The following is a 14,957-nucleotide window of genomic DNA, read 5'->3' on the forward strand; positions in this document are numbered from 1 at the left end:
TCGGAGTCAAGGTTTTCTTTGACCAGCACCTATGGTCCAACAATGGTCTACAGGCGTCCAGGAGAACATAGGACCTTCCATTGTTGTTTGCGTTACACAACGTCATCATTTTGAAGTGCAAGTGTAATTGGATGTGTTGGCATCAACAGTCTTAGGAGAACAGAACTCATCATTGTTAATGGCAATTTAAATGACGTGCGCAACTGGGGCGATATCAGTCAAAATCAGGTTCGACTTTGTGTTCAAATAGAAATGATTCACCCAATATAATGTCCTTCTTGTTTTAATATTTTATTGTATCAAATACCGAACTACATATGATGTATACATTTAAAAAACTGAAGGTATAATCATGGTTATTACATTCAAGATAATTAACATTTCCATCTTGTGCATGTTTTTGTGAGCCCTATTTTGCACTTTTGATAATGTCCGCTGCCATCTCTCCTATCATGATGCTCGGTGCGTTTGTGTTTCCTGACACGACGGCCGGCATGATGGAGGCGTCCACAACTCTCAGTCCGGCAATACCTTTTACTCTGTAAAAGATAACATTTAAACACACATTCACATTGATGTTACAAGATTCGGCTGAGACATGTCACAGGAACAACCAGACATTAGTCATTTGGGAATCTTAACACACTATTTCCTTCGTCAACGAACATTACTAGCTCAGGTGGCTAAATCAGTGTATAAAGGAATTGGTTATTTGATGATTGTAGAGCGATATGTGATCATCGATATAACGGACCCTTAAGATCAACATCTTGGCCAAATTACCTTGTTTTGATTTTGCCAAGCCGAGTAGATCTGATTCATATGTAGAAAGAAACAGATCCGCAAGCTGGGAAGCACAATAGGTGCCCATGGAGATGCCTACTTCTTGTCGAAATGTTTTACCCCAAAATTGTGGAAATTAAGAGAAAGACTAGCATTTCCAAAATTGTTTTCTCAGTTGACTTCAAACGAACCTCTGAAAAAAGATTTTATGTTTAGAAATGCCCCATGAAACGTCAAAACGAATTTAAAGATTTCAAAATTCAACCACCTCAATTGAGGATCAACAACTGTAGTGGGGTCACTTGGCTTCCCCATCTTGCACGTGGTGGTTGGATGGTAGACTGTTACGGCCAGTGCCCGGATGTAACACTCCCAGTATGCATCAGTGTCGTACTTCATATTGGTGCATGTCGGGAAGCGCCTATCATTAAGCTTGGCTCCTATTTCTTTGAAAGCCTTGGTCTGATGAAGTTTCTGGACGACACGAACTCCTGGTAAACGGAAATGTCTGATATAATTTACTGGATAGTTCTAGGTATTGTTTATGGAGACCTGTTATAAGTTAAACCTGACAATATGTATTTCAAAAACAGATTAAACACTGCATATGTGTCAGTTCAATCTCATAACAATGGTAAAGTTACAACGATGACACGAGATGAGTATGCTCTATACCCCACCTTTGGCATCTGTCATCCTTTAGGGTAGAAGTTTTGGTTCGATAAATTTACGCGATTCCTAATAAATGATGTTGCCTGAACGTAAGTAGACACCGGGTCTAGTTGTTACCAACAATATGTAAAAAAGGTAGCTGCTTCACCCTTTCAGATTCTTAACAGCTGGTATTGTTTTCACCTCTGATAAAAGTCTTGACGTCATCTGGATGAGACAGGTAGCTGGGGTCGATGACAGGATACTCGAATGGGTTGGTGCTTCTAAGGCGGATTGTTCCAACACTCTTTGGACGTAGTAAAGTTGGTAAGGCTGTGAATCCTTCTTGGGCTGATGTCCAGTTGAAATGATCGACTATCTGAACAAAAAGCATATAGTTGATACTTTTCAAGTCATGATAGTGGCAGTGTGTGTAGTCAGTAGCTCTGTCATACCTTCACTGAAACCATAAGGCCTATGCATTGATAACACCAGCTATGGTGCTTTATGGTACCCACAGAAGTATGATCAGAGATCTAAAGCTGGCCAGAAATACTTAAAATGTCATGTCTGCCCATTGCAATGTTCCACCTATATTCTTCATGCAACGGTTACATATCTTGAAATCGGGATACACATTCAATTTCGTCGGCTCTCATTCCAAAGCAAACTGAACCGTGAAGGTCCGGGTTAGAATATTGATCTTCAGTAACCCATGCTTGTCGTAAGAGGCGACTAACGGGATTGGGTGGTCAGGCTCGCTGACTTGGTTGGCACACGTCATCGGTTCCCAATTGCGCAGATCGATGCTCATGCTGTTGATCACTGGATTGTCTGGTCAAGGCTCGATTATTTACAGACCGCCGCCATATAGCTGGAATATTGTTGAGTGTGGCGTAAACTAAACTCACTCACTCACTCACCCAAACCAAACTCTTGGATAGTTAGGACCGATCATGATTCCAACAGAAGAAAAAGCATGCTTACCTTTGGGTCAATGTTAATCATCCGTGCTAGATCGCTATCCATGGAAGCACAGTAGAACTGAAGCTGAACGTCTGGACTTGGCTCCTCTGATTTGGTCTTGAGAAATGCAGTGGCTTCTAAAGCTCCGCTTGATGTGAGGAGACCTACAGTTAAAGGCATGTCATAAGCTTTGTCAATGGTTTTCACTCGACAAGAAGCAATCTTGTAATTGTACCACGGTCGTTTACTAGGTTATGCTTTAGAAAGGATGTCATATCTTTTCGGACGGCCATGTTACAACTATGTTTCAACATGAAACTCTTCCAACTGAACAAAATTCTTTTCTCAGTCGTCCAATGTTATGGTCGCCTGTCAAAATGTGGTTGCCGTGCACACCACACAGATACGTATCGATTTAATTATTTACAGCTCTCTTTAAAACAGTGGCATTCTAATTTATATTTGAGCTGTTTTTTCTATATTTTCTGTATTTTGGTCGGATGTACATGGGATTGATATGGGATTTACACTTCGGATGCACAGCAGAAACACAAGGAGATGGTATTAAAGTGGCCAAATCTGATAGAAAAATGAGAAAGTCAGAATCTGAATAATGTCTATCTCATGAGAGTACCAGCTTTGTGATTAATATACGTTAAAGAAATAAAAACATACCTGATTTCAGTACACGATATTCCATTAACGTCAGTGTTGAGTCTCTTTTCTTTCCCGTGAGGGAAATAGGATTCTGAATTGTCGACACCATGGGGACGAACAGATGATCATGTAAGCTTTCACCAACTGGGAGGTTTGCTTGAACTGGTATCTGTACATTTATGGCAATATTCAATAAAAGTGACAGCCCCTTTTCACTATTATATGTACTCATTGGAGTCCACAGTACAATTCGGACCATACCATAAGGACATGGTAAATGAATTAAAAAGTAGTGATACCAGTTGTTCGCAAAATGTAACAGCAATTTACTTTATTTCATCACTGATTGGAAAGGGTTATCGACCAAGGCGTGTATTATCAAAGCATATGTATCAGTAACATTATCAAACTCCCTATGCAGGCCGAATATGTTAACTAAGGATGAAATCTGCCAAATCCATGCTTAAACACTGTGAACCTTTGCCTAAGCATATATCTATTCCACTTTTGGATTCCAACGCCATAATACTCGAACCAAGAGAGATGTATTGCTGCGTTCAGCGTAGGTTCATCACCAAGTGCCGGTCTCAAATATATATGATAATCTTTAGCACGACCAAGAAAGAGTTTTTCTTTCCATTTGAAAACGTTTAATAAATACATAACACCATCCCAACTCTCAAAACCTAGAAGAGTTAGTTCAGCATTAGCAGAAAAGAAGCAGGTTTAATTATATCAAAGCAAGTTAACAGCATTTCTCTAGTCGCCTTAGAGCATCATGGAGCATGGCGACCATAGCTACAGTTACATACACTCAAGACAATCTGACATTTCTCTAGTCTCCTTAGAGCATCATGGAGCATGGCGACCATAGCTACAGTTGCATACACTCAAGACAATCTGACATTTCTCTAGTCTCCTTAGAGCATCATGGAGCATGGCGACCATAGCTACAGTTACATACACTCAAGACAATTTGACATTTCTCTTGTCTCCTTAGAGCATCATGGAGCATGGCGACCATAACTACAATTACATTCGCTCAAGACAATGTGACATTTCTCTAGTCTCCTTAGAGCATCATGGAGCATGGCGACCATAGCTACAGTTGCATACACTCAAGACAATCTGACATTTCTCTAGTCTCCTTAGAGCATCATGGAGCATGGCGACCATAGCTACAGTTACATACACTCAAGAGAGTTTGATATTTCTCTAGTCGCCTTAGAGCATCATGGAGCATGGCGACCATAGCTACAGTTACATACACTCAAGACAGTTTGACATTTCTCTAGTCTCCTTAGAGCATCATGGAGCATGGCGACCATAGCTATAGTTACATACACTCAAGACAATCTGACATTTCTCTAGTCTCCTTAGAGCATCATGGAGCATGGCGACCATAGCTACAGTTACATACACTCAAGACAATTTGACATTTCTCTAGTCTCCTTAGAGCACCATGGAGCATGGCGACCATAACTACTGTTACATACACTCAAGACAATTTGACATTTCTCTTGTATCCTTAGAGCATCATGGAGCATGGCGACCATAGCTACAGTTGCATACACTCAAGACAATTTGACATTTCTCTAGTCTCCATAGAGCATCATGGAGCATGGCGACCATAGCTACAGTTACATACACTCAAGACAATTTGACATTTCTCTAGTCTCCTTAGAGCATCATGGAGCATGGCGACCATAGCTACAGTTACATACACTCAAGACAATGTGACATTTCTCTAGTCTCCTTAGAGCATCATGGAGCATGGCGACCATAGCTACAGTTACATACACGCAAGACAATCTGACATTTCTCTAGTCTCCTTAGAGCATCATGGAGCATGGCGACCATAGCTACAGTTACATACACTCAAGACAATTTGACATTTCTCTAGTCTCCTTAGAGCATCATGAAACATGGCGGCCATAGCCCCAGTTACATACACTCAAGACAATTTGACATTTCTCTAGTGTCCTTAGAGCATCATGGAGCATGGCGACCATAGCTACAGTTACATACACTCAAGATAATCTGACAAGGATTAAGCAATTATAATCTGAGGTTTACTGAGATAATAATGTAGTGATACCAATTTCTATGTGATATTTCTGGATGTGAATGTTTTGGCAAGAAATAGATACCATAGGCACAAACTGTCCTCCTGTTCCAGGTGTTCTGTTTCCTCAATGCTAATGAGTAGAAATTTCTGCTCGACTTCGCCAAATAATGGCCTTGAAGTTCAGCATAGGATTTAGTTATATCAATGATCTGATATAATTGTAAAAAACGGTCAAATATGCAATTTGTTTCCACAGTTGCCCGAACAAGAAATCTACTCAAAAGCAAAAGTAACTATGACACACAAACATCAAACAGAATCAGTGTTAAAACGTTTCTGGCGTTATGGAACATAGGCAAGTTCACACGGTCAATAGCGAGCGTGTCTACCTTGTGCATTAATGCAGCCCTGTCACCTTCGTCTCACTGATGCCTTTAAATGTCGATGAAAGTAATTCCATATCTCTCTTTCACCAAACACGTGTTTAACGGGTGACAAATCAGGGGATCGAGCACCCCATGCTTTTGACCACAAGCATGCACAAAATACATTCGAAGTGTTAAACTGGATTCTTCTGACGTAGAAGGTCATTTGTCAGCTAAAGGATGGGCGGTAAGGTGTCTAATGAAATATGTTGTAATACTTCATGTGGTCCCGCTCACTTTGTAACTCTCAATGTTCTTTGGTAGTGGATGGACTAATCAGTGCTCACTTTGTTGAACATCGATGTGTGGAAGAAGCTGTACTCTAATCGGAAAGAAAATGTTAGTAAATTGACGATATTGTTGTGTTTGTTTATGGGAACCAAAAGCCATCTTTGGCATTAATCAAGTGTTGATTAAACTCTGCAATTGTGAAACTGTACATTCCTGATTTCTCAAATGACTTGATTGGTTCAGGAAAGAAACAAAGACAAGGGGGTCAGATGAAAACATACGAAACAAGAAGAACAGCGCCTCTCCAGCGGAACCAGTTGTAGTATCAGCAGGACAATATTTCAGGAAATCTTAAATCAGAAGGTCGCAGTGCTGTTAAGTCTAAGTGCGCTGGGTTTTGTAAAAAAAAATTGATATTTACCTGCAAGAATTTTATCATAGTTGCCTGTAAGCTAGTGTCTCATCAATGAAATGAAATACCAGAGAGAGTGTTGAATACATTAGCTGAATATTACAAGTAATATGTACAAGAATTCTCATGTTGGTTCAATGGACAACGATGACAACTTGGTAATCACATCAGATCTTAGTATTTTAAATAGAGATTCTGCACTGGTATCCTGCTTACTTGGGGTTAAAGAATACCATCGTTGAAGTTACATTCTCAAATAAATTTAAGGAGAGTATATGTTTAGGAGTATAGTGACCAGGGACACGACCACAGAGGACTGGTAAATCTCATATATAGTTAAGTTTGAATATGTCTTTGCTCTTAGACATAAGTAGTTTGGTCGAACCAACATACGTACATAGCCAACACACAGATATGGAATTTCGTGTCATCCTACCTTAGGAACGAGACTGGATGAACAAGGTGTTTTAGCGAACACTTGGTGTCATCACTGATTTCACATTTCAGTCGACCATTCATAAAATTTGAATAGTTATTTTGTCCTTATGCCAAATGGAATCCGTCTATTTAAATACGAGTAACTGTTGTTGTTTTCCTCTTGCATTGATAATAATTATGTTGGATAACAACAAACAAACTTACAGCTGTGATATTCGTGGTGAGAACAGCAAGTCAAGTTAGTAATTTGAATAAACTGCATGAGTTCGCTGATATTTCTTACCTTCATCTCCTCCAAATGTTTCTTTGGCCCTATCCCAGACAGCATCAGCAACTGCGGCGACCCAATTGCACCAGCTGACAGAATTACCTCCTTTGATGCTCTCACTCTGTGGAGACGGCCATCTTTGATATACTCGACTCCAATTGCCTTCTTATTTTCAATCATTACCTGTAACAACATGGGTATTATTTGACTGGTAATGTTTGTAAGTGCAGTTTATTCTTTGTCTATTTCCTAATGTCGTCCGAATGTTTTAGATCACTGTGTCATTATTTACATATTTGTGAAACGAAACGTTAGTAATTCATTTGATACATCGACCGTAATAAACTACTTTTGTGACATGGCTGTGGGCCATTTTGAACTAAAGTATGTGCGTGTGTGCGTGCGTGCGTGCGTGCGTTCGTGTGTGTGTGTCCTTAAGAAGGTGGAAGGGTCGTTTACGCTACCTTCGTGACGTGACTGTTGGCAAGAACATGCAGGTTGGGTCTGTCTATGACTGGCCACAGGAACCTCTTTGAAGTACTCATTCGTTCACCATTCCCGATTGAAACCTGCGATCTGCTAAACCCTGAAAACGTCAGGGCTGTCTGGCAATGTGCAAGATAATTTTTGCAGATTTAATTCATATGTTGTCAGGAATGGTTGAGTCCGATGATTGCTGCGGAACTATTTACAATTCAAGTTGACAGAGAAAATTACAAAATACGGTTACAAAATTGAACTCCTTTAATTGGACAGAGCTATATAAATCCAGACACAAAAGCTAACTGACTGGCTAACTACAAACAGAGTGTCACAAGAGAGAAATTGGTATGCAGACAAACAGGTCAGCAGTCGCAGAGCCACACCTACAGGTGAACAGGGACCTCCATGGACACTCCAGAATAGGAAAGTGTACACAAGCCAATAAAAAGCTCATGAAAGCCCACGTGTCATGTGGCACGTACTACTAAATCGAAGCTTTGTCACGACAAGGACACCTAATCGTGGATCCGCGTCCCGTTTTCATGCTGACAGTGCAGTACATATTTTACACATGGAAACAGTGTATTTCACTAACCTTGAATTGCATGCTATTTGCACTGCGGAGTGACACTGTACACGTTAACACGACGTAATGTATTTTCCAGACAATCCAGTTATACGAGGGTGCTTTTACAAATTTAGTTGAAACTAATACCTGAAACTGATACCAAGTGCCTCTCCAAAATTGAAAAGACACGCAAACTGATTCAAGTGAGTGAGTGAGTGAGTATGGTTTTACGCCGCTTTTAGCATATTCCAGCAATATCACGGCGGGGGACACCAGAAATGGGCTTCACACATTGTGCCCATGTGGGGATTCGAACCCGGGTCTCCGGCGTGACGAGCGAACGCTTTAACCACTAGGCTACCCCACCGCCCCCAAACTGATGCAAAACTACACACACTCGTATATAGTCATTCGCATTCAGACACTTGCCTTCCTGATTTTCTCCGTTGTAGTCTGTTTCCTTGTATCCGAGTTCAATTCCCGCTTTGACGAAGTACTCAGCAACCGGTATTGAACTCGTTTCTGTCACAACCAGTGGGCCACCTTGACCATGATATTCTTGAAAGGAATGATAAATAGCTGAAACTATCTCTGTTACGAATTCTTTTACGTGATGTTAAATACAATAGGGAAAACCAGCGTGAATGTAGTATGTGATAGTTTAAAGGTTGTTTTAACGGTTTAAAAAAAAGAAGCATGGAAGGTCTTCTCCTATTAATAGTGATAAAACAGGCCTTATTTCTGGATTTAGGTTTGTCTTGTCCTATCCGATTGTATATCCGAAATTGAAGGAACCGTCTTCGCGTTAGAGGGGCACACCTCTAAGCTGTTCTCTGATAAATCAATCCTAGTTTTAATCAAGTCATCCCACCGTTCTGGGTGTCTGTAATTTTAAACCTCTGGATGTATAAAAATCTATGAGTTAGCCCAAATATACAAACAACTCGTCACCAACATTTCATACATTGACGTGGAGTGGTTTAGATGATGTAGTCAAATTGTTATGTCAGTGGTAGTGACAATGAATATATACTGAATCAAAAAAGAAACTTCACATTCTTTCTTCAGGGCACTATAAAAGAACAAGAGATGGTAAGATGGTTAAATTGTTATTATTTCATTGCTGAGATCTGTGTGATGTACTCGATACACTGACAGTGCCATAATCAGTTCCATTAGGCTACACCGCCGTTCCAAAACATGGGTGTACAGAATGTCAAGTCACAAGAATAAAAATGCGAAATTACTCAGTTCAATATCGTGTATGGCCGCCCCGCGCATTCACCACTGCCAAACACCGTCTCCTCATCGACTTCCTGATGCTTGTGAACACGTGGTTGGGGATTCTGGGCCATTGCTCTTGCAAGGCAGCGCCAAGTTCCTGCCAATGCTGAGGTTGGTTCCTAAGACCACGAAGCCTTCTCCCAAGTGCATCCCAAACGTGCTCTATTGGATTAAGGTCATGGGACCTCGAAGGCCAGTCCATGATGTTGATTCCAGCGTTTTGAAGGAAATTTCGTGTCAACATCGCGGTATGCGGCCGAGCATTATCATGCTGGAACTGTAGACCTGGGCCATGAGCCGCCATGAAAGGAACGAATTCAGGGGTGAGCACCTGGTCGCGGTAAGCAGCAGCTGTGAGGTTCCACGGATGACCAGAAGTCGGGAACGGTTGTTCCCACAGAAAGCGCCCCACACCATGCAACTTCCTCCCCCGAATCTGTCGACTTCCTGTACACAACATTGGGCATACCGTTCACGACGTCGTCTCCAGACTCTATGCCTGCCGTCCGCGAATCTGAGGGTAAACCTGGATTCATCGCTAAAGACGACTCGATTCCAGTCTCTCTGGGTCCATCGGAGGTGACGTTGGGCCCACAGCAGACGTTGACGTTGATGAAACGGCGTCAATATTGGCCCACGATATGGACGTCGAGAATGGAGATTGGCAGCCCGCAACCGATTTCGAATGGTCTGTGAGGACAGTCGACCTCTAAACATCTCAGCCCTGGTTCGTGTAGCCGGCAGAAATCTGTCACGTAGGTGACGTAGGACGATTTGACGGTCTTCTGCTTGTGACGTCACACGTGGACGACCCGACCTTGGGCGATCAGAAGTGGTGCCAGTTTGTTGTAGACCTCGCAAGTCATACACAGTACGACGGCTGCATCCCATTGCTCTTGCGACGTCAATAACTGATCTTCCCGCTTGCAACATGCCAACGGCACGTTCACGTTGCACATTTGACAATCGTGGCATTTCAAGTACCGTTAGAACTGTGGTTTAAAAGTGTTTTTTCAATTCTTGAGGCCAATGCAAACACGTGCATATGAAGAAAACTTCGATGCGAAGATCACGTGATCGACTGCACGTGCAAAACCTGATTTGGCACTAACGTCATTTGCACGACGAATGGATGGGTTTGAGTGGGTTTTGCTAACGTTTTTCTAGAGTCGAAAGATAGGGATCCCATTTCGGATACATAGATGTATCATCAGAGAAAAATTATTCATTATTTTCAAATTACATTTTGTGAAGTTTCTTTTTTGACTCCGTATATTACAGAACAGAAGTTTTGAGACTACCCCTTTAATCCGTGAAATCAGCTGTTGTTTTATAGTACACATACACTGGTCGCTGCATGCATTAACACAAGTTCCTGAAAGTTTATTTTACAATGGATGAGATCACTGTGACCAGTTAGTATGACCGAATGCTTGACTTCCAATGCCATTTATTACTAATCGTCCCTTTCGTACGTATAGTCAATCTATCGTGGGTACGATTTTGCAGTGAACGGACCATAGTTTTCACGATTTTATTGATCGTACATCCAGTGGTTTTAAATCCAGATACCCACACGCATTCTAGTTGTATAGCAGGGATATTGTCTTTCTCGTTACTCAACATTCACCGATTCTGCTGAGTGGTTAAGGTCAAGAGCCTGTGTTACTTTGGGCCGTCCACCGAACATTGTTCGATATTAACTTGGTAGTAATATTGACTTAAGAACGTCGTAATATGTAATACAGAAATGTATATGGTATAACACTTACTTGAGTTTTTTAATCTCTCAATTTGTATGTCTTCCGACTTTTTAAAGTAAGGGAGAACATCTTGGTAACTCCATCCTTCACACCCATTGGCTGCCCAGCTATCGTAGTCATGGCGATGACCTCTGACATACTGCATATAATTTAACTGACTGCTTCCTCCTAAGACTTTACCACGTGGCCATGCTCCCCTCTGTAAAACATTTGCCGAAGTACTGATATAAATTATCACTTAATCTTTTTATTGTTCTCTTTTCACCGGTAGATACAGAAGATAATAATATCTCTTACCGTGTAGACGTCAAGGGGACATCAAGTAAATACATATATTTCACTGAACAGGAATGAAATGAGTACATGGAATTCAAACTAAAACACGGCTGCAAAACTGGTTAATACAAGGCCATTTTTTGTTAAAGCGACAAAACCTTTTGATATTCACAAAGAATTATCTGCACAAATCTATATCAAATGTTTCTATGAATTATAATATTACCACGGGCTCGCCAAGAGGAGAGCATATGCTGCCGTACCCTTGCACTCGAAACAAACACAAAGCAAGTCAGTTGTTCACTGATTCGTCACACTTGGAAATGTCTTCCACTTGTCTACCAAAATGATTAAGACAGCCTTACTTTAGTGTTGCAACCTTGATATCTTATCAAGTGTTGTATCACGCAATTTGAAATGTTTGTAGAAAGAGCATGCCTAACATCACTCTAAGACACAGGGAATGTACAGTCACAAATGTCTCAAAGCCAATAATATGCATATGTGTGAACACAACCGTATGTGCCTGGATACATTATCTAATAGTTACTGAATTGTCGACCATCACAGAAATAGCATGCACCGCAGTGCTGCCCTATCAGAGACGTATTTGTTGACCTTGCCTTTTCTATTAGTCCTGAATGGGCATGTTGTTGGGGTTCGGTCAAATAGGCCCAGTCAAAGATTCCTTTCTGGTTCAAGCCTACCAGCAGAGGAACGTCCAGTGTCTCTTGGTTTCGGTCATCACCACCAGCTTCAATCAGCAGGACAGTCACGTGACCATTCTCGGACAGCCGGGACGCCAGAACAGATCCCGCAGACCCTGCCCCTACTGTGAAATAGAATATAGTGTTACAGGACCTTATTATAGGGCGGTCAGACACGGCGGCCATCTTGTTTTAAAATGAAACTAATGGAAATTCATCACATATCAGCTTCATTAACAGAAATATGTGCTCATGAAGAATGTGTTAATAAAACATTATGTCTATTGTTGTTTTTCTGTTCTTGTTATTTCGTCACGAACAAAGTGTATATTCAAGTATGAAGTTTGTTAAGATTACGAGGGCATGATCACATTTGCCAAATACCCTCGTACTCCCGAGATTTACAATTTTACATATCAACACTTTTTACATCACATGGCAGACGGAAGAGTCTATTTCACCATTTGACCTCGACGGGGACACCAGATATGGGCTTCATACCTCATACCCATGCGTGACGAGCCAACGCTTTAACCACAAGGCTACCCCACCACTCCAGTTACGTAAAGTAAAATGAAGTTACTCTAATCATATTAAATAAAGTCATATTTAGATATGTGTGTGTGTCTGTATGTATATATATGTGTGTGTCTGTCTGTATGTATGTTTGTATGAATGTGTCTCTGTTTGTATGTATGTATGTGTGTGTCTGTCTGTCTGTATCTGTGAGTGTGTATGTATGTGTGTGTATGTATATATGTATGTGTGTGTCTGTATCTATATGTATGTATGTATGCATGCATGCGTGCGCGCGTGCGTGCGTCTGTCCGTCTGTCATATATGTATGTATGTATGTAAGTCTGTCTGTCTGTCTGTCTGCCTGCCTGCCTGCCTGCCTGCCTGCCTGTCTGTCTGTCTGTCTGTCTGTCTGTATATGCATGCATGCATGTCTGTCTGTCTGTCTGTCTGTCAGTCTGTCTGTATGTATGTGTGTGTATGTATGCACGTATGCATGTATGCACGTATGTATGTATGTATGTGTGTGTGTGCGTGCGTGCTTGCTTGCGTGCGTGCGTGCGTCTGTCTGTCTGTCTGTCTGTCTGTCTGTATATGTATATATATGTGTGTGTATGTATGTATGTATGTCTCTATCTGTATGTATGAATGTATGTGTGTCTCTATCTGTATGTATGTATGTATGTATGTATGTATGTATGTATGTATGTATGTATGTATGTATGTATGTATGTATGTATGTATGTATGTATGTATGTATGTATGTATGTATGTATGTATGTTACAACTTAATTGATGAGGCATGCTGTGTGCTTCCATGTCTGCTCACGTTCTACACATACACCTTGAACTGAATATCAATGCATTTTCATTGTACACCCGTGAAAACGTGTAAACGTCTGTACATAATCGAGACTGGACCAAACAATCCAGTGATCAACAGCATGAGCATCGATCTGCGCAATTGGGAACCGATGACATGTGTCAACCAAGTCAGCGAGCCTGACCAGCCGATCACGTTAGTCCTCGAACAATGAAATTTATGTACAAAAGGCATGTACCTCCCTACTTATACACAAAACAGACTTACATATCATTTCCCGTGGTCTTTGAAACAGTGCTGCCAAAACTGAGCTACATAATACAATGTTACCATGATTTTATCCAACAAGAAACGTTTAATCAATTCAATACTCAAATAACCAAAATGATGATTATAGTAGTCTTTTGACGATGAACTTCAGAAATAACCGAATATATCAAGTTTACCTATGATATAGTCATAAGACGTTCTCAGGTCGGGAGAAAGAACTCCTTTGTCGTTCTCAGGTAAGACGAAGACACTGGCGATGATGGCGAGGATTGCAACATTGACGACAAGCAGCAGTGACGTCGTTGAAAAGTCCATGGTTTTCTATTCTGTAAGACATTTCTCTTTGAGAATTTGAAAATCCTGTTAAAATAGACAGCATAGTATTTCCCCCGTTTACACAGTAACCATCCTTTTGTGCTTTTCAAAGTCGGGCAATTTAAGAACAGCTTTTTGACTAAATGAACACTAAGATCTATCCCTGTTGTCATTCTCTGTCAACAGCACATTCTGTTTGGGTGATATCTAAACCCTGTTATCCTGTATGGCAAATGAACACATGAATTGGATGGAGTGATATGCGGGCCAGTTCGCTAGATAGAGTGAAACATTGCCGTAATCACTGCTTTGCCTCAGCCAGACAAACTTCAATGATGCATGGAAACTGAACGAGAAATACATGCACATGACTAATCAGAACGTACCATGGCAAGACCAGGACATAATGCAGCCGTTAACAGTCAGTCAGAACTCGATGCGAAGCAATGAATAAGATAACTTACATAATCGTTGTGTGCTTCTTAGAGTGAACAGCAAACGACGAGATCTGTGTTACACCCTTCAACCCTACACCGTGCTGAGCTGTGTATATAGGTCACAGACTAGATCAGTCCATATATTTCAAAAGTAAGACAAGCAGCACATGTCACGTTATAGGCCGCCTGAGGTCAATGTACAGCTGACCGATCTGAGCAATTGTACAGGAATCTAACCTTGGGGAATGGTGACCCACTCTGTCTGATTGCCATTGCTGAGCGCGGCGTTATATAACAATTAAAATGGCAAACTGAAAAGGGCTTGGCCTGACCTAATAACCACGCTCGAACGCCATCAGGACGCAATAGCGACGTAACTAGACCGTAATCATGTAGGAGTGTTACATCTCAGTTATCACCGGCTGGTCCTTGACGTGGAATACGCAATCACTGTCAACCCCAATCCACCTCAGCTGTGAAGGGTAACCATGTGTGTGTGTGTGTGTGTGTGTGTGTGTGTGTGTGTGTGTGTGTGTGTGTGTGTGTGTGTGTGTGTGTGTGTGTGTGTGTGTGGGGGGGGGGAAGACAGATAAATAGGGACTACACGAAAAAACAT

General features: G+C 41.3%; 1 protein-coding gene across 1 annotated transcript; it reads right to left on the minus strand.

Moving 5' to 3' along the window:
* Positions 1-275: 275 nt before the first annotated feature.
* LOC124269503 (glucose dehydrogenase [FAD, quinone]-like) lies at positions 276-14,438 on the minus strand. The gene is made up of 12 exons (XM_046704530.1): positions 14,369-14,438; positions 13,766-13,915; positions 11,897-12,105; positions 11,007-11,196; positions 8,380-8,508; positions 7,364-7,485; positions 6,915-7,082; positions 3,076-3,226; positions 2,422-2,564; positions 1,639-1,813; positions 1,052-1,274; positions 276-539 (listed from the first exon to the last, which is right to left on the minus strand). The coding sequence occupies exons 2-12, from the start codon at positions 13,902-13,904 to the stop codon at positions 410-412; spliced, it is 1,779 nt and encodes a 592-aa protein (XP_046560486.1). The 5' UTR covers positions 13,905-13,915; positions 14,369-14,438; the 3' UTR covers positions 276-409.
* Between the last annotated feature and the right edge of the window lie 519 nt (positions 14,439-14,957).

This window comes from Haliotis rubra, unplaced genomic scaffold (assembly GCF_003918875.1).
Source record: "Haliotis rubra isolate DU_JTF1 unplaced genomic scaffold, ASM391887v1 Scf145, whole genome shotgun sequence".
NCBI lineage: Eukaryota > Metazoa > Mollusca > Gastropoda > Lepetellida > Haliotidae > Haliotis > Haliotis rubra.

Coding starts and splice junctions, on each gene's coding strand:
- LOC124269503 (XM_046704530.1), bottom strand. CDS start 13,904: ATGGACTTTTCAACGACGTCACTGCTGCTTGTCGTCAATGTTGCAATC. Junction 1,814..2,421: donor TGATTAACATTGACCCAAAG/GTAAGCATGCTT, acceptor CTTTTTGTTCAG/ATAGTCGATCATTTCAACTG. Junction 540..1,051: donor GTTGTTGATCCTCAATTGAG/GTGGTTGAATTT, acceptor TATCTTTTACAG/AGTAAAAGGTATTGCCGGAC.